The sequence below is a fragment of the Dryobates pubescens genome, chromosome 10, assembly GCF_014839835.1.
Source record: "Dryobates pubescens isolate bDryPub1 chromosome 10, bDryPub1.pri, whole genome shotgun sequence".
NCBI classification, from domain to species: domain Eukaryota; kingdom Metazoa; phylum Chordata; class Aves; order Piciformes; family Picidae; genus Dryobates; species Dryobates pubescens.
In genome coordinates, this window is record NC_071621.1 from 8,530,233 (window position 1) to 8,553,072 (window position 22,840).

The 22,840-nt window shown below is 42.3% G+C and overlaps 1 protein-coding gene across 2 annotated transcripts in view; it reads left to right on the forward strand.

Annotated features, from left to right (window-relative positions):
• Positions 1–22,840, forward strand: part of GABRB3 (gamma-aminobutyric acid type A receptor subunit beta3) — a 233,671-nt gene that overhangs the window by 82,878 nt on the left and 127,953 nt on the right. The window contains exons 1-3 of one of the 2 annotated variants that reach the window (XM_054164812.1): positions 2,432–2,629; positions 2,786–2,877; positions 3,054–3,121. In XM_054164812.1, coding sequence (XP_054020787.1) covers positions 2,550–2,629; positions 2,786–2,877; positions 3,054–3,121 — 240 coding nt within the window. In that variant the 5' untranslated portion in view covers positions 2,432–2,549. Of the gene's footprint in view, positions 1–2,431; positions 2,630–2,785; positions 2,878–3,053; positions 3,122–22,840 lie in introns of those variants that run through there. The other variant, XM_054164813.1, reaches the window with a different exon arrangement.

Below are 22,840 nucleotides of genomic sequence, written 5' to 3' on the forward strand. Positions count from 1 at the left end.
GATGTCAAGATGATTTTTACCTAAATGAATTCAATGTCCCAAGGAACAAATGATCCACAATCCATTAGGTAATTCCTTGTCCCATTAGCTCCAACCTGGATTATCTTTAAACTACCCACAGGTGAGTGAAACCATTGCTCTGAAAGATCAAGACAAATGCTTACAAGAGGCTACACAATATGACAGACTCTACAGCACTGTTGATTGATTCCTATCCCAGATGCATTTCCAAAGTACCAGGATAGCATGCTAATTAGCAGCATTCTCTAAATTATTTAATTCCTGTTGCAAAACTGACAATCTATTTAAGAAATGTGGTAAGTGCTAAAATGTGCTTTTAAACCATGTAAAATTCTTTGTAAGAAACATTTTCTTCAGTGTTAATACTTTCTTTCAGAACCTAGTGGGGAGAATGGATTTGGTACCCTTCACTAAATTCACCTTTTTCTGAATGCTGAACTAGTCTTCAATACCTATTATCCATAGCATTAAACGAAACAAACAAACAGATAATAATCAGGATCTAACACCTTCAAATAATTTTTTTTTCTTTCAGCCCTTGAGTCATGTATACTTCATATCACAATTCTCAAACTTTCATCATAAGCCTTATTAGTTCTTGAATGAAAGCTAAGATTTTTCACTAACTTTATAATAATAGTAATTACAGCACTGTTAGACAATCCCAATATTGCAAGGTTCAAAATGAAATCAGAAGATGTGGCAACACTCAGTTTCTCTGCATTTTTCCTCATTGTCTATAGGGTTTTATATTGTTTTTAAACTGAACCTGCTCCTTCTTTTATTTGGAGCTTTATTATTAACTCTAACAGCAACAAGGTCAGGACTTATGCCATGGATTGCACTCGTCTTTCTTTTTGAGAATTTTTAAAGCAGAAATGAGAAGCATCCATGCTTTCTCACCTGTACTCACAACATTCTTCAAGTGTCCCTCCTTTTCCCAGCAGTTTCCCTAAGGGAAGAGGATATGTAGAAGGAAAAACAAGCGTTAAGAGAAAAAGTGAGAAAAAAACATTGCTATACTCCCTTGATCAGTTAAATGATGTGCTCTGTCATGGACTGGAAGTCACCAGTTATAGCATGACCAGAATCAGAAACTGGCTAAGGGCATGTTTAATTGTCCCTGCCCATGTCAGGAGAGGTTGGATGTAGGTAGTCTTTAAAGTCCCTTCCAATCCAAACCATTCTATGATTCTGTATTTACACTGTTGATAGAGCATGCTGAAGAGGTTTGGCATTGGAGAAGTAGCTGGCTCTTGGACCAAAGGCAATACAGCCAAGTCAGCATGCTTCTGTTTCCACGCCAATTAGTCCTGCTGGAAGGACTAATTAACCTGGAAGGAGGTTAACAATAGAAACAAGAGTGCTGTCTGCACCCCGGTCAGCGTTTTATAAAGTAAGAGCACCCAGAAGCTCGCAGTCAACGCAACAGGGAGCTAACAGCTCTCATCGTACATCCCTTTGGCACTTACAGCAGTTTCCTTTCATTACCACCCCGCGTAAGAAGCTGGGCTACACATGCTGTTAAGCTAGTGGGGGCTTTGCCAGGCAAAACATAATGGTTCGGGTTGGCATTGATGGTGTCCTCATAGGCACGGCTAAAGGGAGTCCGTGGTCCCGTTCCTGTACCAGCACACCTCACTCCTGCCCGTGGCAGACACCCCCTCCGGCGCTGTGCCAGTCAAGGCAGGAGCTCCCAGCACAGATCTCAGACCTGCCCCAGCGACCTGCCCCCGGCCACCGCTCCCAAGACGCGTCGAGGGGCAGATGGGTGCAGTCACCCCCTACGGAGCAGGCCGAGGGTCAGCGGAAGAAGTCTTGCCCCGTGGCTGAGGCCAGACCCATGCCCCGCTCCGCCTGGCGGGCAGTCCCCTCTCACGCGGTTTCGGAGTGTGTATGGGGGCTGGGGCTTGGGGAGGGTGGGGGGAGGGAAATCCCGGAGGGATGCCCTGGTTCCGATGCCCTCCTCCAACTCCGGATATCCCTTCACGCTCCCGAAGAGAAGAAGCTGGCGATGGGGGGGAGCCCGCGAGGGCTGTGAGGTGCCACAGGACAGGCGTCGCGGCTGGCGGGGCGGGCGTGCCCCGAGGCGGCGCCCGGGGTGCCACCGCCCCTCGCTGCCGGTCCCGGAGAGCCCCGCTTCCCACGGCGCCCCTCCTCGGGCTGTCCGCCGGGAGGGACGGCGGCGCCCTCCCCTCCCGGCTGGCGGGAAGGCGGCAGGGCGTGAGGCGGCGTGCGGGGACGGCGGGTGGAGGGAAGGCAGGCGGCCGGGCTCCGGCGGAGGACAGCTTCCTCCGGGGCTCGGCGGCGTCCGGCCGCGGGGTGGGCGCAGCCGCTTGCGCGATCGGCTCCCGCGGGCCGGGCAGCAGTGTTGGGGCAGTGGGTGGGGGAAAATTTTTTTGCGGGGAGGGCGAGATTAGGGGGAGAACGGGGACTGTCGCCTCCGCCTCTTCCTCAGCGGCAGCCGGGGCAGCCGGATCGCGGCGGCGGCGGCTGGCTGCTGCGCGGAGGGAGCGTGGAGAGGAGGGATGTGGGGCTTTGGGGGAGGCAGGATCTTCGGGATCTTCTCCGCTCCCGTCCTGGTGGCCGTGGTCTGCTGCGCCCAGAGGTAGGAGCCAGCGTGCCCCGGCGGCGGCGCGGGATGCGTTTCGCCCGGGGAAGAAGCTGATGCACTCCCCCCACCTCCTCGCTCCTGCCACTGCCCCTGGCCCCCCGTCCTCTGCCTTCCCCGCCTGACACCTGCTCATCTCTCTCGCCCTCACAGTGTGAACGATCCCGGGAACATGTCCTTCGTGAAAGAAACTGTGGATAAATTGTTGAAGGGCTACGACATCCGTCTCCGGCCGGATTTCGGAGGTGAGTCGCCCTGCCCGGGCTCTCCGCCCCGAGCGCCCCCACCCCCTTCTCTTTCCGCTCTCCCCGGGGCTGCCGCTGCTCCTGCACAGCGGAGCCGGCTACGCGCCCTCGCCGCCGCGGCTCCTCTCGCTGCCAGGTCGCGGAGCGTGGCGGGTAATGGTCTCATCTGCCCGCAGGTCCGCCCGTCTGCGTGGGGATGAATATCGACATTGCCAGCATCGACATGGTTTCCGAAGTCAACATGGTGAGTAGCTGGGGGGCCCAGCCCGCTGCTACCCGGCGGGTCCCGGCCGCCCGTTCTCCGTCCCTCCTTTCTCACGAAGCCTCCGTTGCCTTGGCGGGCGGTGGCGGAGCTGCGCCCCACTCCGCGTGAAAACTTTTATTTCCCTGGGGACGCGCTTTCCCCATTTCCCTCTCTGTGCCGCGGTTGTACGGGACCCAGCCGAGCTGGTGCTGCCCGGCCGCCTGACCCTCACCTCCGCCACGGGCCGGAGTCTGCTGGGGCTTCGCCGGGCCACCGGCACCTGCCGCGGCCTCGCAGGCAGTGGCATGCGGCGCGGGTCGTGTTGGCGGCGGCGGTCGACCCGGTTCTCAGGTCTGGTGGCGGTGGGCCTTGCGCGGTTAATATTGAATATCAGGAGCAGTCGCGATTGCATCTGGGCTTGGGAGGAATTGTAATTTTGCTTCGCAAAGTGATAGCGTTCGTGGCTGTCAGGTTCACTGAGGAGAAGGGAGGTGTTCAGTGTGTTTCTGCGGTTCTGTCCTTCCATCTGTATAGTTTGGTGATTTGGGGTTAAAGGCTAGAATTGCAGTTTCTTGCCTTAATGCAAAATCTGAGGTGGATTTTTCATGTTGCTGAGCAAATTACTCCTTCTCTTTGTTTCTCCGATTCTATTCTTCCATTTGCATAGCTGAGGTAAAAAGACCAATCTGGTCTGCAATGCTGTAGTTACATTTACGGCATTAAAAATATTTGGAAGCCGAGCTCTGTTTTAGTTAATATAACACTAACACCAAAATGTTTCTCCTTCAATGTACTGGTGCAGTGTTAGAAGTTGGCATATCTGGGCTTTACACATTATCTGTGTATTTTCATTAAAGCTGCACCTTCTTTCACCCACTTTACCCAAAATTCTGAGATGGAAACTTTTGCTTTACTTCCCATCTTTTTAAAAAATGATGTTAACAGAGATAAAGTTAACTGTTTGCAGTTAAAAGTGACACCAGTGTCTGCCTTTCTACTCATTCAAGGGGGGGACAAATGAGAGTTCTTATTTAAAAGACTTTATTTTAGGCTTTCTGGAAGTTTAAGCAGCTGCAGAGACACTTCATATATTCCACAGGCTTTTCTGTATCTGGGGGATTACTTCATAAAAGCATGGAGCTGAGTCTGAGTAATTGAAAAATCTGACTTCACTATCCCCACTGCCACCTTCCCCACCTTTGTCTATGCTCTAGACTTAGGAAAGCATTACTTTACACATTAAATTAATATGTAATACTTTCTGTATGTGAAGTACCACATAGGCAATAAATATCAGAGGAATACAGACTGAAATGGGAAAGAATATGAGGGGATGTATGCTTCTTTTTTTATCTTCCCTCCCAGAACCCTCTCCCCGACAGGTGTGGAAAACATGTTAAGTTTAAATTACTTGTCCAACTTACTGCAGCAGGGGTAGAAGGAAAAGCAAGTAATTACACAGCTTGTTATGCTGCTAGACTGAGTAATTAGATCTTGAATGATACGGTAGCTCCTCAAGAGGATGGATACCATCCCTTTCTCCTGGACAGTGAGCCAGAATACCACTTAAGTTTCTAGCTGCCCCCAAGTCACTGCCTGCTGTTTCCCATGAGTTGCCAGACCTGTAAACAAGTGAAGAGGTTTTGCCCAAGCACCCTCACAGGGAAATGCAAAGTCTGAAAAATATCAATACAGATCTTGCAACAGAAATGAATACATGTTTCTGAAGGGAATTGCTAAAGTACAGTAGTTGATAAAACTGTCTTAATTTACTCTGGGAAAAATGAGCAGAAGTGGGTTCTGTTTGGTGAACACCTTACTAAAACCAGAGTTTCAGCTGAAATTGTGTCTTCCTGTGAAGTTATCTTTCACTGGGGATGGCTATATTCAAGTACTGCCTGAGTTGATTGTTTCCACCTATTTTAGGTAACTTAATGCTGATCTGCAAAGATTCTTAAGTAAATATCAAGAAACAGTGAATAAGGATGAACTGAAGGAGCTTTACAAGGTTACTGAAGTGTATGTTCTAAGACAGAAATTTGGGGGGCAGAAGTGTTACAGTTTTAAGACATGAGGCATAGCTGTTGAACTTCATGCTGGTTACCAACTAAAGTTTTAATCTTTGACATATTCTTTCATTTAATTCTGAGCACATACTCTGAGCATTGACCTTTAGCCTCATTAACTACTGAAATGTCTTACAAGAATCTCTCTCTATGAACTATAGTAGTATGGGCATTAATTCCTTTGATTAAAATCTAGACTTTGGTGCAACCTTTTTTAAATTAGCTTGTTAAAATTCATCTGTTAACAATAAAATAACTAGAGAATTAATATTATTCAGTTTTATGAATATAAATAACAAGTTATTTCAGTAAATTTTATTGTACTGTCTTCTAGGCAGCCTGTAATGTTGCTTTCAGTGATATGACAATTCTTGGTAACAAAAATTGCAGGTGGTATCATACTCTATTCTTAATCAAGCTGTAGGCTTGTAAACAATGTATTCCCCTATGAATCTTCAGGTACTAGTTACTCATTTGGCTTTCCAGCATTTACATTTTTTTTTTGTGAGCATTTTTAGTCTTTCTGTTGAAGGCAATTACAAATTCTTTGCTTGTCATACATGCAGACTACCTGTAGCTATTTTGTAGAAAATGTTTATTGAATAGTAATGTGCATCTTTCTGGAATTACATTAAATAATGTTTTTCTTTGGATGCTGAAATACTAAGATAGATCAGGAGGACTAAGGCAAGTATCAGGACTGCACAGCATCAAGTGTTTTACTGAAAAGTTTTAAATAAAAAGGTTCTGTTTGATCCCATATCATCCTGATAATACTGAATAGTGTTATTGAAATTGTTACTCTATTCTACTACTTATGTCATAGAGAAAATAAGAATAATATGCTTTGATATTTATAGTTTGAGTTATGCATATGGTGGCAAGAATTAAGTTGCATGTTAAGAAGTGCATTGTTCAAGGAAGGGCTGCAGTCTGTTAAAGTTCTGCATACACACACACACACACACACATATGTGTATCATTATATGTGCTTTACTTCTCTGCTTTGCCAGTGCATGCTTCCCCATTGCTATTTGCCTGTAATTGAATACTTAACCACTCACGTTTTTGTGTGTGCCTCCAATAATTGCATTTAAAACTGCCAAAGATGCCTCTAAGTTGTACTGTAATGTAGTTCTCCAAACAAAATACCAACCAACGATAACAGACATAATACTGAGAAAATACTGTGTCATCTTACAAATAAAGAGCATGGAAGATAACCGTTGTCAGATTTCAATGATTTAACTTCATAATTTGACGTTTTACATTATTTGTGTTCATGGTGTCCTGTATTTTCTGCGTTTTAGAAGTATGCTTTGCTTAGGTGATGTGAATTGAAGCAGAAATAGTTCTCATACTTTCTAAAGTCTGACAGGCTGTTTCCAACCAGGCAGCATCCCCAGTTTGTTGTTTTTTAATACTCTGATTCTTGTTCAGCATTTGGTCTGTGAACCAAATGTGATAGTTGCTGGTGTACAATTTTCAAGCACCCAAATACTCCAGTAGATTCTTATCCTTCGGAAGTTAAATAATCAATAAGTTGAGTCTCCCAATAACCCCCTATTTAAACTCATCATTATGGCTAGAAGACTAAGGTTCTTGTACTTTCATTTTACCCTTATTTGAGGATATGCTTTATTGTTTATGGGAGGTACAGCTATAAAGTGGATAGAGAAAACAAGGAGGTCAGTGCTAAGAAGAGTCGCTCTCCTTAGAGATAATGTTCTGCAGAGAACAGTATGATCTCCTGTAAGAAGGGAAACTTGCACTATTGCTCCCTGAAGTGCTGTCTGCATTCTCTTTGTGTGTAGAGAGGACTTCAGAGCTGTTCATCCAGGGTTTCTCAAAGGCTCTAATTTTGATAAAATTAAACCATCAAAACCCAGGAGGCATCATTGGCTATCGAGTCATCCTGCTGTTCTGAGAATACTGTACTCAGAAAATTAGTTTGACATTAACACCGCCCATAAAACTTGTGAGTTGTTGTTTCTGAAAAAGATGTACTCTGTTCTATGCTAACACTGTAATCTTTTATTTTTACATATGTTTCATTATGAGACTATGAGTACACATATGGACTTCATTTGGTAACTGCTGATTTTTGAAGCAATTTTGACATCTTCCTGACATAGTGTGTTGTAGTTGCTGTTCTATGGTCAAAAAAAGTTCTCACATACTGAGGGCAAATATTGTCTTCTTCCTTACACAGTGATGCATCAATAATTATTTTTATGTGAATTAATTCATACTTTACCTGAAGTACTGAAGGTTCTGAACCTTCATTACTTCTGTCAATAAGATTTGTCACATCTTACTCATCTTACTTTAGATGTCTAAAAAATGGGATGGATTCAATTTACGTAAATTGGTACTTGTACCATTAGATGTTTAAATGAGAGCTGTAATGCTCAGCTCTACCACTACAGTTAACAGAGATCTAGAACAGAATGTGCTGAGGCAAAATTGTTTACCATCTTTCCCGTTTTAAGGTGCCATAGTTGCCCTCCAATTTCCGGATTGATGCAGATCTCTTTCAAGTCATCTGCCATGTCTGTGTGCTCTGTGTACATGTGTTAGAAATGTACCAGCTTCTGAAGTTTGAACAATCGAGTCTTACTGTTGTCAATACGGGTGACGGAGTCCAGAGAGCTATTTATCTTAAAATAAAGAAGGCACTTACCTAATTCTTCTTAGATACTTTAGGTGCCTCAAAGTGTCCTGTTTGGACTCCAGCTGCCTCTCCAGAAGGGTGGGGGCTACAGTAGATCCTGTGCTGTAGCTGGCATCCCTGGGCAGGTATAATCCAGGGCATCGAAAATGGCATCAAACACCCTTCCTTAGGTAAGCAAATTGTTCATTAATAGTCCAGCCAGTGCTCATCCACCAGGTTCCTCTTGAATTAGAAGCAGACAGGCAGTATTTTGTTCTGGGTATCTTAGACATCTGTTTTAGTCATTGTGGTTGTTTTGGTTTGGTTTGGGGTTTGGGTTTCTTTTTTGTTTTGTTAAAATGGGAAGGATTTGTCTTTCTGGGAGGTGTCCATCTTTCTGAACAGCTATGGAGAGAGCCAAGGCAGCGTGGTTAGTATTCAGGTGGCTCCAGCTAGGTGCAATGAAATATAATGTATGTTTCCTCTTGCAAATGTGGCTTATATTTCCTGCCATAAACATCTACTTTCTAAATATTTTGCAAACAAAATCTTGAAGTTACCTCATGCAGGAAATCATAGCCAAGTTGTGACATATTTTGCTTTGAAGATTCAGATGGAGAAATTGAATGAGTTGTACTAATAGAGTGATTGCATAATCATTTTTATTGCAAACACAAGTTTTGTCTCTAGAAGAATATTCATGTATGCAGTGACATGATTACAAATTACAGTGTAAAAGAGAAAATAGAACTTTATATGCTGTTTTCTGGTTTTGTCTATTTTATAATTTAATGTATATGGAGACCAGTAGATCATACTAAATAGATATGGCAAATAGACTACATAAATGATTTTGTCTCTCTCTGTGTATGTATGTATGTGTTTGATAGATAATATGGGGGGGGGGGGTGGAGAAAGGAGAATAAGACAGAAATAGTGACCAAACAGGGAAGCCTCTCCTGACGACGCCATAGCCCTGTGTAGAGGGCTGTCACTGTGTTGATGAGGAGCCATCAGTCATCTGTCAGGAGACTGCAGCAATGGATACTGCTTCTGGAGGACATTTTAGGAGATTACCTATAGTCTAGCTGCTGGCTGGCAAGAACAGCATTCATTCTTCTAATCCTTTGTGTTGGGTCCATCTGGTTTTCTTCCTTAGGACAATACCTGTTAACTCCACCAGCCTGTCTCACTATGTCTCTCCACTCTTTTCATGTTTTGTAGTTCCTGTTGACGGAGAAGTAGCAGGTGGAGCAGTTTGAGAATGAGTCCTGTTTAGCCAGGGATATTGATGACAAGCTTCTGCTTATCTGCAGAGGAGAGTGGCTGCTGTTAATGGGAAGAAATACCTGCTTATGCAGAGACAAGGAGGTAGTTAACATTGCTGCTAGGTTTTTAAACACCAGCTCCAGCTGCCAACATTGAATCATCCAGACTTAGATGATAAAATAAATGCAATCTATGATGACATCAATCTGGAGTAATTGCAAACATTTCAAGGGACAAAAAGGGAATTTGAAATGATGCTTACAGATGAAAGGAATGACCTTAAATAAAGAAGGGTGTAGGAGAAGGCTGTTTTCGGGTAGCTTTGGAAGGCTATGGGGAAGATTTGCCTTTGCTTGAATTAGAGAAGGTTATGTTTAGTCTTCGACTCAGAAAAGAATGTAACCATCTTGTAACTGAAGGAGAGAAATTAGGTAGAATTTGGTTGGATGTGTTAAAAAATTGTTTTGTTACTTTGTTATTTTGACCTATTGTATACCTTAATTACATGCATGCCAGTAGAAAATGACCAATTGAGATGTGACCCATGTGCCTTCTGGTAGACTATATCACTTTGCTGTATAACATAATAAATGTCTTTGCCTGCTTACATCTTGTCCTGGAAGCTATGCTCAGGGTGATTTGAACATATATACGACAACAAAGGGACAAACACAAAGTGCTACGTTTTGTAAGGAAGGAAAATGCCAGTATTTAGAATGATAGAATCAGCTAAGTAGTGGTGCAGAAAGAAAGGATGTGAACATTTTATGGGACTAGAGTTCAAAGAAAGTGAAAACTGTAATCCCAGTAACAAGTGTGATATGATTGAAAAAACGACTCATATTACTCTTGGATACATAAATTCACAAGACACAGGAGTTTCTCTCACTGTCATTAGTGAAATCTGAGCAAGAATGATGTGTCCAGTGTTTTTGCACTGGCTTTCAGGAAGATGGAAATGAACAGGAGGTGTAAGGAAGGGAAACAAATGTTTCTAATTAAAATAATTAGAAGACAGGGCTTGTGCAGCAATGTTGAAGTAAATGTGTTTGTTTAGCAGTGAAAAATGGGGTGGAGAAGGGGACATAAATTTCACAATATGTAGGAAGCTGGTGATGAGAGGAGGATGATCAGCTGCTCTGAACTAATTGAAGTAAGATCTGAAGAAAATAATTGATTGATTTCAGATTACCTAGCAACATTTGTTGTAGTATGTCCTTTGTTGCAGATTTTCAATAAGGGACTAGAAAAATATCTCTTCCAATGATCTGGCTTTTGCATCTAAAAAGACTGGGGTAGCTGATACTCTGAAATAATTTCCAGCACTGTATTTCTGTGAATCTGTGTACTGATTTAATTATATTTTCTGTCAGTGCTCCCCTGAGCTGTACACACAAATGTACCTTGTTGTGGTTTCATGTGCCCCTGCCAGTTTTGTGCTGATGCTGCAGAAGATCAAGAGTTTCCCAAAGGTCGTTTGTAATATATACCACTATCATAAGGATATACCACACCATCTGAGATGCCGTTACTTACCTATATTGTGTATGCATCTCTATTTTGTTGGGTGATAGGTTTGACTCGATGATCTCAAAGGTCTTTTCCAACCTGGTCTATTCTATTCTACTCTATTCTAATCATGGGTTTGGTATATTTGCACAGATTGCAACAGGCGTTGCATGTATATTGTTTCAAATATAGCGGTCAGAACAAAGGAGAAGAGATGTAAAGTACAAGGTCAGGGTTTCTGTTTATGTAACCATTAATAAATCATTACTTCTGTTGACAGCCTTTCATCATAATGAACAATTAAACTAAATTGAAGTTACAGAGAAGTAGAAAATTCACAGAAATTTAGTAGTTTTATATCTGCTCTGTGCCTAGAAAATGTTCCCATTCCTTTGAAGACAGAAGAGAGAAAGGAAAGAGTGATATTTATAGGAAAAATATTACTTATGCATTGAGTGCTTGTTCAGATAATGTAATATCTGTAGTCATACAGAATGATTAGCACTTTGATAAATGTGCAGCAGGCGATCTCATGCTTGGCAGAATACAACATACAAACCCTGGAAATTTCATGACACATCTAACTAAAGATCCTGCATCCAGGTGTCCCTACTGATAGTGGCTGGTAGTGGATGCTTTGGGAAGAACAAAATACACACGTTAATACTTCTCTGGTATACTCTTGCAACCTCCCATGGCTTGTGACTTGAAACGTCCTGACTCTCAAGATTCTAAGAATGAGTACTTTCTGTTTAGGTGTAACCAAAGCATTGTAACCATTTAGTGATGATACATCTTCCCCCACAATTCTAATTTTAATAAAGATTTGTTTAAATAAAGAATTTAAACGAGTAATATTAAGTGCAATTCATCAGTACTGAAGGATGATAAAAACTTTCAGTGGAAGAGATTGAGTAGTATTTAGCTACCATTAGGGGTTTCAGCTTATCCAGGATAAACTTCCTTTTTCCTCCCCTATGACACAGAGTCATAAAAAGTACCTGGGAGAAGAATAGTTTCAAAAGGAGAGTTCACTTAATATTTGCAACTGAATTTCACCATTCCTTATAACTACAGATATTGCAAGGAAAAAAAATCCTCAAGTCTAATCATGTTTAATTCATTATTCACTATTACAGATTTGAACCAATATTTTTTTGGGCAAAATAATTTGTGCTCTTCGCAGTTAGGAACCAGTTGCATGTTGCTGTGATAATGTAACCTGGAATATGAATGTAATATTGCATACAGCAGAGAGAGAAAGTAAAACAGCTGTGCTGGGAGGTCTGCAGTTACACTGGATAATTGGCAGTTCAATAGCAGTTAATGACTTTTTTCTTTATACTAATATGAATGTTGAATTTTCATTAGTTCCTGGGTATGTCTCCATGGCACAATACAGCACTCTGCAGCGATTCCAGAGGTACCTCTAGCATAGTTAGTACAGTTTCTGGAAGCTGTGAAGTTATGTCAATACAGAGCTCTGTACAGGATGGTTCCACCATTGGGAATTAGGTCCACGAATATGACTTGTTTTGCAAACTTTAAATAATGTAAGTAGTATATGACCAGCATCCAGACAGTGGTGATCATCAGAACTCCCTTTAACAGAGAAAATAATTTATGTAAGACCATATTTCTTGTTCTAAAATATATATTTAAGGCAATAAAGAGTGACTGTCCCTCCAAAAGTGCCTCTCTAGAAGTATTAACAGGGACAGAGAAGACAATGAGATGAATTGACTGTCCTAGGATAGATGCTCAGTTTTTAGTTAATGTTGGGAGGAATTCCACCTATTTTTCCTCTTTTACCTGCCTGAATGTAATTAAAAGAATATGCTAAACTAGTACACAGTTGATCTTTAGCAGCACTAAGTACTACTACCCAGCAGGTTCATGCATTCTGGACACAGTTTGAACTGTGAAGGGTTTTTCAGGTAGACTTTGTGTGAGTTCTGAATGTAAATGCACACAGGATGGAGAAGACAACCTTTAAAAGCAGGCTTTAATCCTTACGATTAAAAATAGCTCACCCCTTACTCTTCTAATTGAGATGTAAGTTAGCTCCACTGTCATACTCTGTTGATCTCTTAAGCCTAAAGTTACTTGAAGAGCTTCATTCTGTTGAGTGGCCATTTCTTAACCATGTGATAGATATTTCAGCATCTCCCATTCAGGTGGTTACTTAACCATCATAGGCTTAACATGTGAGTTCATTGCTTAGTTACAAGGTCAAATGTTGACATATAATCCTATTCACATGCTACACAAGCAGGGCCCTCCAGTCTTTGGGACTCAGCTGGTGCAAAATCAGAGGGGTTCCCTTTTCAGGAGCCGTGCTTAGCTATTCAGGGAAGCTGAGTCTCTCTTATGTTTTTCAGTGGGGAAATAAATCTGGAAGAGTAAGAAGAAATCAGCCAGACTTGGAATCCTAAAATTAAACTTGTGGAAACCATTTTTTCTGCTTAATCAAAAGTTATTTTGTCAATACATAACTGTTTTTCTTGGTGGTTTCTGATGTCACTGCGCCTTTTTAAGTGCACTGAAATGTTGAAATTGGAAATAATAGGCAATACAGAAATGCGTTTAAATTCTGAACTTTAGAACACACCAACTCAAGATGGGAGTAATGCAGTAAGTCTTCTTGTTCTTTAGAGGCAGAGAACATGAGCTTGGGACATTTTTTGTAATACAACATAATGATAGTCTGTGTCTTTCTGCACCAGCAGTGATTTGCTTTAGCCTCTGACCTCCTAGGCTATTCATATAATGACATTTGGGCTTTCTGAGAGTTTTCCAATCGTGTGAAATAGACCTTCTATTCAGGTAACAAAATATCTCCCAAACCAACTGGAATTTTATATAGAAAAATGTTACCAGGACTTGTAGAATAGATATGGATCTTCTAGATTTAAGAGTTGTGATGCTCCCAATAATCTGAAGAATGTCAAGACTTCTGTGCCTGAACATGGTACCTGAGCTCACGCATGCACTCATGTTAATTGTTAGCATGGATTTGACCCAGCATTTTCCCAGGTGATGCTTGGGTACTTGGGTTAGCTTATGTGAAGTCCATTCCCAGTAGGCAACTTGCGTGCAGGTACTTTTGCTGTGAAATAAGTAAGCTCATCCAGATAGAAATAAGCCATGTTACGCCATGCCTTGCTGTGTCACTTGTCCTATGGATCACAGAGCTCTTCAGCCCACTGTGTGCTAGGCTAGATACACCCAAAAAGTGCTATTCATTTCATCCATGTGAAGTTCTGTAGTCACCATTTTTAGTGGGAGAGCTGTGACTCTCCAGAGGGTGACGCATCCCATTTGACTGACAGTGTTTGCATGAGAAGATAGCTCATTGTACCGAGCTTGTTTCTTTCCATTTCCCATACAGGCAGCATGGCTTGGGTCAAATGCCTTTTTTTTAGGTTTCTGTTAGTAGGTGAGGTGTATGCCACTTGCATGTCCTGTTGCTTCTGCCCTGTTTAAGCTCTTTGTTTCTCTAAGAATGTTTATAGAGGCGAGTCTTTGGACAAATATTTTCTGCACATCAGGAAATTGCTGTTGCAAACTTGTTTCTCAGGAGCAAGCTCTGTTTCTTGATCTTGCTTGCCTTCATACTCATTGGTAGTGACTTCTCACAGAGAAAGCTGCATGTTGAGCATGCTTCTGCACAGAGCAGAAAGCTCTGATAAATGGGTGATAGCTACCAATATTCAGTATTCAGTATCACCAAGGTTGGAAGAGACCTCAAAGATCATCGAGTCTCCTGCCTCTGCTGGATGAGAGCTGCTGCATTTGCCCTCCTGCTCCTCAGCCACGTGGCCGGATCTGATCCTTCTCCCTGCTGCCTCCACACCTCCTCAGAGAAGGACTGGTTTTGTATTATTCTTTCTTGTCCCCTTTCCCATCCATCCTTGTTCCTTGCCCCTTGTGAACCTTTCCTGTTATTGTTATATATATATATATATATATATATATATATATATTGTTTAAAGAAAATTCTTCACCTCTCTACTTCCAAGCCGACTCCAGATTATTGTTTAGTGGATTTGCTCCTTACCCTTTTCTTTCCCCCTCTCTGTTTTGGGGGGAGAAGGGGAAGTGGGGGAGAGATTCTCAGCCTTTCCCCTATCTGGGCTTTTAACTCCCAGCTAAGGCTCAAACCACCACAAGGAGAAGGAACTTGAAGTGGTGTCTGAGCCAACTATGCTGAGCAGTTAATGTGCACTGACATTCAGATGGAGATATTTACCTCAGCTTAGGTAGATAATGGTCTCTGTAAAAGATTATGAAATGTGAAGAGAAGTAGTTACCAGTGCCTGTGTGTTTTTGTGATGAACAAGAAGTGATTAAGAGAAAGAAAATTAAATACTAATTTCCTTTTAATTTAAAAAAAAAAAAAAAAAGCTGTTTCCTTTGTTTCTTCCATTTTGCTTCTCCAGAAAAATGGATGAGCTAGCTTGGGAATAGATTAGCTATTTTAAAGATGTTGATTATCTGCCTGCAATTCTTTTTATAAATCCTCCCCCCTAAATTGACAGGAAAAAAAAAAAGAAAAAAGATGGGCAGTGAATTAGAAAATGCATTTATGATAGTTGATCAGCTTATCTTTCCAGTAGGGCCACTTTAATCGCTGGCTCATATATTATTAACCCGATGGGAAAGTACTGCATCAAGGTTGATAACTGTATGTCCTTCCCAGCATACCCATTTATGTGGTGTGAGGTGCCTTTTGAATTAGATGCTGATGCTGTAATTTGGAAAGGGAAACCAAAATTTTGCATGAAGTAATCTTGTTATCCATTACTGAAATATTGCTTTATATTAAAAAACAAAACAAACAAACAAACTAAAAAAAAAAAAAAAAAAGCAAGCCTCTGAAGAAGATTCCTTTTGCTTAGCTTTCCTGAAGAAGTAATCTAGCTCTGGCACTCAGGATGTTACCCCTTCCCTTCATTAGCTACTTCTAAAATGATCTCATATATAATATTGCCTTATATTGCTCTAATTTACCCACAGAGACACATGTATAATGTCATTTAGTAACCTGCTGGCACAAAGGCTTCTATATATGCAAAGGGGTTTAACTGAAAAAGGAATTATTCCACTCAGCTCTATCTATTAATTTGACTGCTGGTGCTCACTGAACAGCTGTCTTTAAAAAGACAGAAGTCATAGTAACTTGTTACTACTTTTCCCTAAAAGTAGTCTGTGAATGATTTTTTTTTAATGAGCTCAGAAAAGTGACCAAATCTCAAGAGACTCTTGTATGAATCTTCTGCAGTTTTTCTTTCTCTTTCCTCTTGACTTCTGTTTATTCATGTCTGTTGTGCTCTAAAGCAGGAGGTTACATTCCTGTCTTTGCTATTTTTCTAGTATTTTTTCTGCAGCATTCAGTCTACCCAAAATAACTCCAACCCAGACCTGTTGTGGGAAAAACAGATCTACCCTGTCCCAAACCCACTGCCAAATTAAACTAAATGCAAATGTAAATTGCTATTTTCTGTCACACAATTAGCAAGTCCTTCCAAGCTTGAATGTAGCTGATGCTTGCCACGGCATAGCATAATAATTAATGAGTTCTAAAATTATTTGCAGCATTACATGCTGTTTGATTATAACATTTACAGAGCAATATTGACTGTCATCCACAATGTACTGTGTGGGGCATTGTGGAATGCTGTATGTCTCTTCATACATTAATATGTTATTGTGACCTCCTTCATGATAATAAAACTAAAGCACACATGAAATACAGTGTTATGATAAATCTATACTTCGTGGCAGGTCTCTTCTGAGGAATTCTATTAAAACAGCAGTAATGGCAGTAACAATGCTGAAGATTCAGAAGGTGGATTTAGTTAATTGCTTCTAGAAGACACAGAATGAAATGCTACCTTTCAAAGATGAGTGATAAATCTTCACATATATGGAAATAATGGACATGAAGAATTGACTAGATCAGTGTTGATGAAGGCAATCAAAGGATGGAAGTGTCAGGGTTACTTTTCAATCTGTCATAGAATTGTAGTCATCTATCACTGCAAGCAGATTTTGTCCTGGCTTCTACTGAGACTGCTAGTGCATTTCTGTCTTTTACCACTGTCATCCTTCGCAAAATCTTCATGTCTATTACTTTCTGGTCATCTTTTTGTCAGAAACATGGCATTTTTTCATCAGTTTTTGCAGCACAACCAACTACTGCCAGTTTGGCTTTTCAATACTCTTCAACATGCCCTTGCCTACAGCTGGCTACTGTGCCTCATTGCTCAGTGCTCAGCTTCAAATGGTTTTCTGTGTCTCCTTTTCTAGTCGTATGACATGGCTGTCAGTACAGGCATGTGAATTTCTTAGAAAATAGTGCTCATTTTATGCTGTGTCTTTCTTGTTTATTTATTGTGACTGAAATAGCAGATATTTGTGCTGTTTAAATAAATATAAGAAGGGTCAAATCTCTAAAAGACTTGATGGACCAGACATTTGCAAAAAAATCCTTCAGATTATTTCTGCCTGTGCTTTTGCTGTAGTGACCGTACTGCAAACTGTGACTATTTCTAATGGAGCTAGAAAACACAGGGAATGAAGGCGGGGAAAGGGAATTGTTCAGTCTTTAGATTACTGTAAGATTGTAGTGGAGTGAATGTTTGATTTTATTCTCATTGCTCATCAGGGACTGGATATGTTTATTCTTTTGCACAGGAACCATTGTTAAATAGGTAGTTACTCTCTAACATGTAGTCTCCATGTGATCAAAACCATGTGTTCGATATTCCTCCAAGACACTTTATTGATTGACTGGAAAAACTCCAGAGGAGGTTATTTTAGCATATTATGTCAGAACAGGCTTCTGAGGAACACATTTCCCTTTTCTTTCCAAGGAAAATACAGTGTCATATTTGGCTATTACATGCTGTGGTGTAATGTCAGTAAGACCAAAGTTTTGGCCCATCTTCTGTTGACTGTCACATAGACTGGCAGAAGCAAAGCAATCCAGCATTAATAATGATATTGGGAGCACTGACATATCCCATTGTGTCTTCATAGGATGGCACAAAAGCTACAGACAAGCAGATCTTTATGCTAAATGGAATTTTAAGCAGTTTGGTATGATAGCCTTAGGTTCTTTGAAGAGGAAGAAGTGGCCATGTCTTCATGCTATTTATATTCCCTAAAAGACTAGGACCATAGCATTGTGAATATGAGAGTGTAAAAAGCAGAAGCAGAATTATATGTAATCATAAGACTAAATTATGAAAATACTTCAGATCTTCATCTCTTTTAAAACCATTTTTTCAGACATTACCTCTGTTGATCATCCCATGATCTGTACACATTCTAGATCTCCTTCTGCCTTCTCATTGTTTCTATAAGCAGCAAAACACATAGTGGAACTGTGGCTGGTTCAACATCTTCACAGTATCACAGTATAACTAAGGTTGGAAGAGACCCCAAGGATCATCGAGTCCAATCTGTCTCCGCAGACCTCACGACTAGACCATGGCACCAAGTGCCACGTCCAACCTCCTCTTGAACACCTCCAGGGACGGTGACTCCACCACCTCCCTGGGCAGCCCATTCCAATGACGAATGACTCGCTCAGTGAAGAACTTCCTCCTCACCTCGAGTCTAAACCTCCCCTGGCGCAGCTTGAGACTGTGTCCCCTTGTTCTGGTGCTGGTTGCCTGGGAGAAGAGACCAACCCCCTCCTGTCTACAACCACCTTTCAGGTAGTTGTAGAGGGCAATGAGGTCACCCCTGAGCCTCCTCTTCTCCAGGCTAAACAATCCCAGCTCCCTCAGCCTCTCCTCATAGGGCTTGTGCTCAAGGCCTCTCCCCAGCCTTGTTGCCCTTCTCTGGACACGTTCAAGTGTCTCAATGTCCTTCTTAAACTGAGGGGCCCAGAACTGACTGACTCAATCCCCTCATCCAGATCATCGATGAAGATACTAAAGAGGATGGGGCCCAGTACTGATCCCTGGGGGACTCCACTAGTGACTGGCTGCCAGCTGGATGTGGCACCATTCACCACCACTCTCTGGGCTTGGCCCTCCAGCCAGTTCCTAACCCAGCATAGAGTGCTGCTGTCCAAGCCACGAGCTGACAGCTTAGGCAGCAGTTTGCTGTGGGGGACGGTGTCAAAGTCCTTGCTGAAGTCCAGGTAGACCACATCCACAGCCTTCCCCACGTCCACCAGATGGGTCACCTGATCATAGAAGGAGATCAGGTTGGAGAGGCAGGACCTGCCCTTCCTAAATCCATGTTGGCTGGACCTGAGCCCTTGGCCATCCTTCAGGTGTGCAGTTATTGCCGCCAGGATAATCTGCTCCATCACTTTCCCTGGCACTGAGGTCAGGCTGACAGGCCTGGAGTTTCCAGGTTCCTCCATCCGTCCCTTCTTGTGGATGGGGACCACATTGGCCAGTTTCCTGTCATCTGGGACCTCTCCAGTGAGCCAGGACTGGAGGAAAATGATGGAGAGCGGCTTGGCCAGCTCATCTGCCAGCTCTCTCAGCACCCTAGGATGGATCCCATCTGGTCCCATGGACTTGTGAGTGTCCAAGTGGCTCAGCAGGTCCCGAACTAATTCCTCATGGATTTCCAGGGCATCCCCGACCCCATTGCCCAGCTCAGGAGGCCACTCATCCTGAACTCCTGCCTTGCTGTTAAACATGGAGGCAAAGAAGGTGTTCAGGACCTCAACCTTTTCCTCGTCCTCAGTCACAGTGTTCCCCTCCAGGTCCAGTAAGGAGTGGAGGTTCTTCTTGCCCTTCTTTTTAGTGTGGATATATTTGTAAAAATGCTTTTATTGTCTTTCTCAGAGGTGGCCAGCTTCAGTTCCAACTGGGCCTTTGCCTCTCTAATTTTATTCCTACATAATCTAACCACTTCCTTGAACATACCTCAAGAATCCTTCCCCTCCTTCCAAAGGTGATACAGCCTCTTTTTTCCCCTTAATTCCTCCAGGAGCTGCTTGCTCATCCAGGCCGGTTGCCTTCCCTGCTGGCTTGTCTTTTGGCACATGGGAACTGCCAGTTCCTGTGCCTTCAGAGCTCCTGTTTGAAGTAGGTCCAACCCTCCTGGACCCCTTGGTTCATGAGGGTTGGTACCCAGGGAACTTTACAAATAAGTTTCTTAAAGAGGCTGAAGTTTGCCCTCCTGCAGTCCAAGGTGAAGGTTCTGTTGGTGCTCCTCCCTATGTCCCTGCATATTGAAAACTTCACTATCTCGTGGTCACTGCACCCTAGGCAGCCTCCCACGATCACATCTCCCACCTGCCCTTCCCTATTGGAGAACAGCAGGTCAAGCAGAGCCTGTCCCTTGGTAGGCTCGCTTAACAGCTTCATCAGGAAGCAGTCCTCCATTCGCTCCAGGAATCTTCTGGACTGCCTCCTCTCGGCTGAATTAAGTTCCCAGCAGATATCTGGCAGGTTGAAGTCACTGACAAGGACAAGATCTGATGATCTTGAGACAGCCTCCAGTTGTTTGTAGAATATTTCATCAGCCTCCTCATCCTGGTTGGGTGGTCTATAACAGACTCCAACCAGGATGTCAGATTTGTTAGGCTGCCCTCTGATTTTAACCCACAGGCTCTCAATTCCCTCATCTTCCACCTCGAGTTCTGTGGCAGAAAGTGTCTCCCTAATATACAAAGCCACCCCTCCTCCTCTTCCCCCTCGCATATCCCTCCTAAAGAGCCTGTAACCCCCCAGTGTAGCACTCCAGTTGTGCGTGTTGTCCCACCAAGTTTCTGAGATGACGACTATATCATAGTTGCCCTGATGTATCTTCATACAAATGTAAATAGTATTACTTATCCCTTAGCTTTGCAAGAATGTTGGCTGAAGTTCTGAAGTGCTGATGTGTTTATAAAACTTCTCTTAATGCATTAATCACTGTCTGACTTATCTCTTTTGTTAACCAACTATTCTGTTTGGTGGCCATCAGCTGTAGTGCCAGTCGTGATTCCTGCTGATATATTGTCTAATATCATACTCCAAAGTTTTATGCATGAAAAAGGGCTTTTTTTAATCCAATGGTCTAGGAAATAGCCAGATGATTTTCTGGAGTCTGTTTGTTGTTAATTGTCTCAGTGCAAGAGAGTAAATTAAGAAACTGAGGGTTCCCTTTGGGCACACTGTTGGAAATAACTGCCTGGAGCTAGTAACTGCTTTCCCTCTCGGTGGGATATGGAGAGAAGCTTGTCATGATGAGCAGAGGGCACGACGGGGTCTATTTGACACTTGGATGACTTGTCAGCATTGTGTTTCTGTAGTCCTTGCTATGCTGCGGTTCATGCTGGGAGCTGGCTCAGTCTGGACACTTTGGTATCAGAGGAGCGAGAAAGTGGTTTAAGACAGTTTAGATGAAGATCCAATCACTACACTTTTAAAACAATGTTTTCTTAATTCTTATCAAGCAAAACTCCCAGTGAAAAAATACAGAAACTGATGTTTGTTTGACTCTGTAGCTAGTGTCTACCAGCAGGTCCAATGTTAGTTTCTTCTTGATTTCCCTTCATGGGAATTAACAAACTAGAGCATTAGAAACTGATAAATGGGTGAAAAAAAATGTTTTAATCCTTCAGTAAGCTCCAGAGGTTCAGTTTCATTTAAAGTTAGTGTACATCCCAAAGAAATTATTAAAGACTTTGCAGATCAACAGTACAGGTGGACCACAAAGCAGCATTGCCAGGAGCTTGATTTCCCTCACCTGCATCTGTATATCTGTGTTTCTTCTGCTGTCACACCACAACTCTCAGCTCCTTGTCTTGACTAAGACAAAAAAAAAAAGTGGGGGACACATACATACATAGGCACTGTTTCCAGATGTTCCAAAACACTGGAAGTCCAACCACCCCTACCAATAAGTTCTTGGAAGTGCTTCATGGGGTGGTTTTGGCCCCTGACAGCTGGTGATCCCTCAGAGGCTTCACAGACCCTCCTCAGGAGTCTGCATTGGCCACAGATACATCTGATAGCCAGCTAGCATACAGCAATCTCTTTTTGCAGGGTAAGAAAATCTAACATGAGTTGTTCTTGCCAGATGACCTCAGTGCCAGAGTGTATGTTTAATATTCTAGTCATGTTTAATTCACTAGTAGAGACAGAGCTATAGAGTCTCTTTGAGAAATTTATATACTCACCTGTGGGCCTAATAAATTCAGCTTTTTTTGGTACCAGATGTACTGGCTGTACTGCATTGAGCTTTATTAAACATCCTTACTAAGCCATATCTGTTGAACTTTTAAGCAAAGGTGAATTCTCAACAGGAATTCAGAGCTGCTGAAAATTCCCCATAATATTGTGTGACAAAAGGCTCCAGTGGTGTTTGCAGTTCAGTTTTTCCCAAATTACTGCTTTCTGAAGGAAATGCATGATTTGACTCAACAGGCCTCAGACCTATATATGATGCTGTACTGTCAGCTTGTCCCTGTTGACTGCAACAGCCAGCTGCATGGATGCCATCACCCTATGTTTTTTATCTTTGGCATCATTAGAGCCTTTCTGTGATGCAAACTTTCTTCTGCTTACCCTTGTAGTGCTCCAAAGAAATATTTGATGTTGAGTGTGCGTGAGACATGAGGGAGAACATGTCAGTAAAGTTAACACAAATGAAAATTTATTTGATGTGTGCAGATAAGCAAAGTTGTTGTTTTTTGTTTTGTTTTGTTTTGTTTAGTTTTTTTAATGCTGTGTAGAATTATTTTGCAGGATTTATGTCTATTTTGGAAACATATTGGTGGAGATTTAAGCCAACTGATACCCCCATTTATAGTAACAGTCTGCAAGATTTTCATTAAAATATACTTTTCTTCCCCATCGAGATGGTCAGAGATACCAGCATGCTCTGCAGCCTGACCTTGGAGCCACTCATGGGGTCCAGAGCATTTGGTTCTGCCCAAATGTATCTCTTCTCTAGTGAAGAGCCTGAGAAGGGAGATGTTGGTGAGGAATAGATAGTTTACAAAACCACAGTATGATACGGTGTATCTTTAAAGGAATTTGCTTGCCAGGATGCCGCATTAGCCATGCATTTGAAACAACGGTGGAAATCGCTTTTCATAGATAGAGCTCAAATTACCATTTAAAGGAGTTAAATAGACTTACAGAGTGGTGCTACAGACAAAAGAGGAAGGTATGTCCTATGTCCTTCAGCAGACTGGTGGCAGACCCTTCTTTCCTGAGATCTGGCACTGTGAAGCCCTATAGATGCATATCTGCA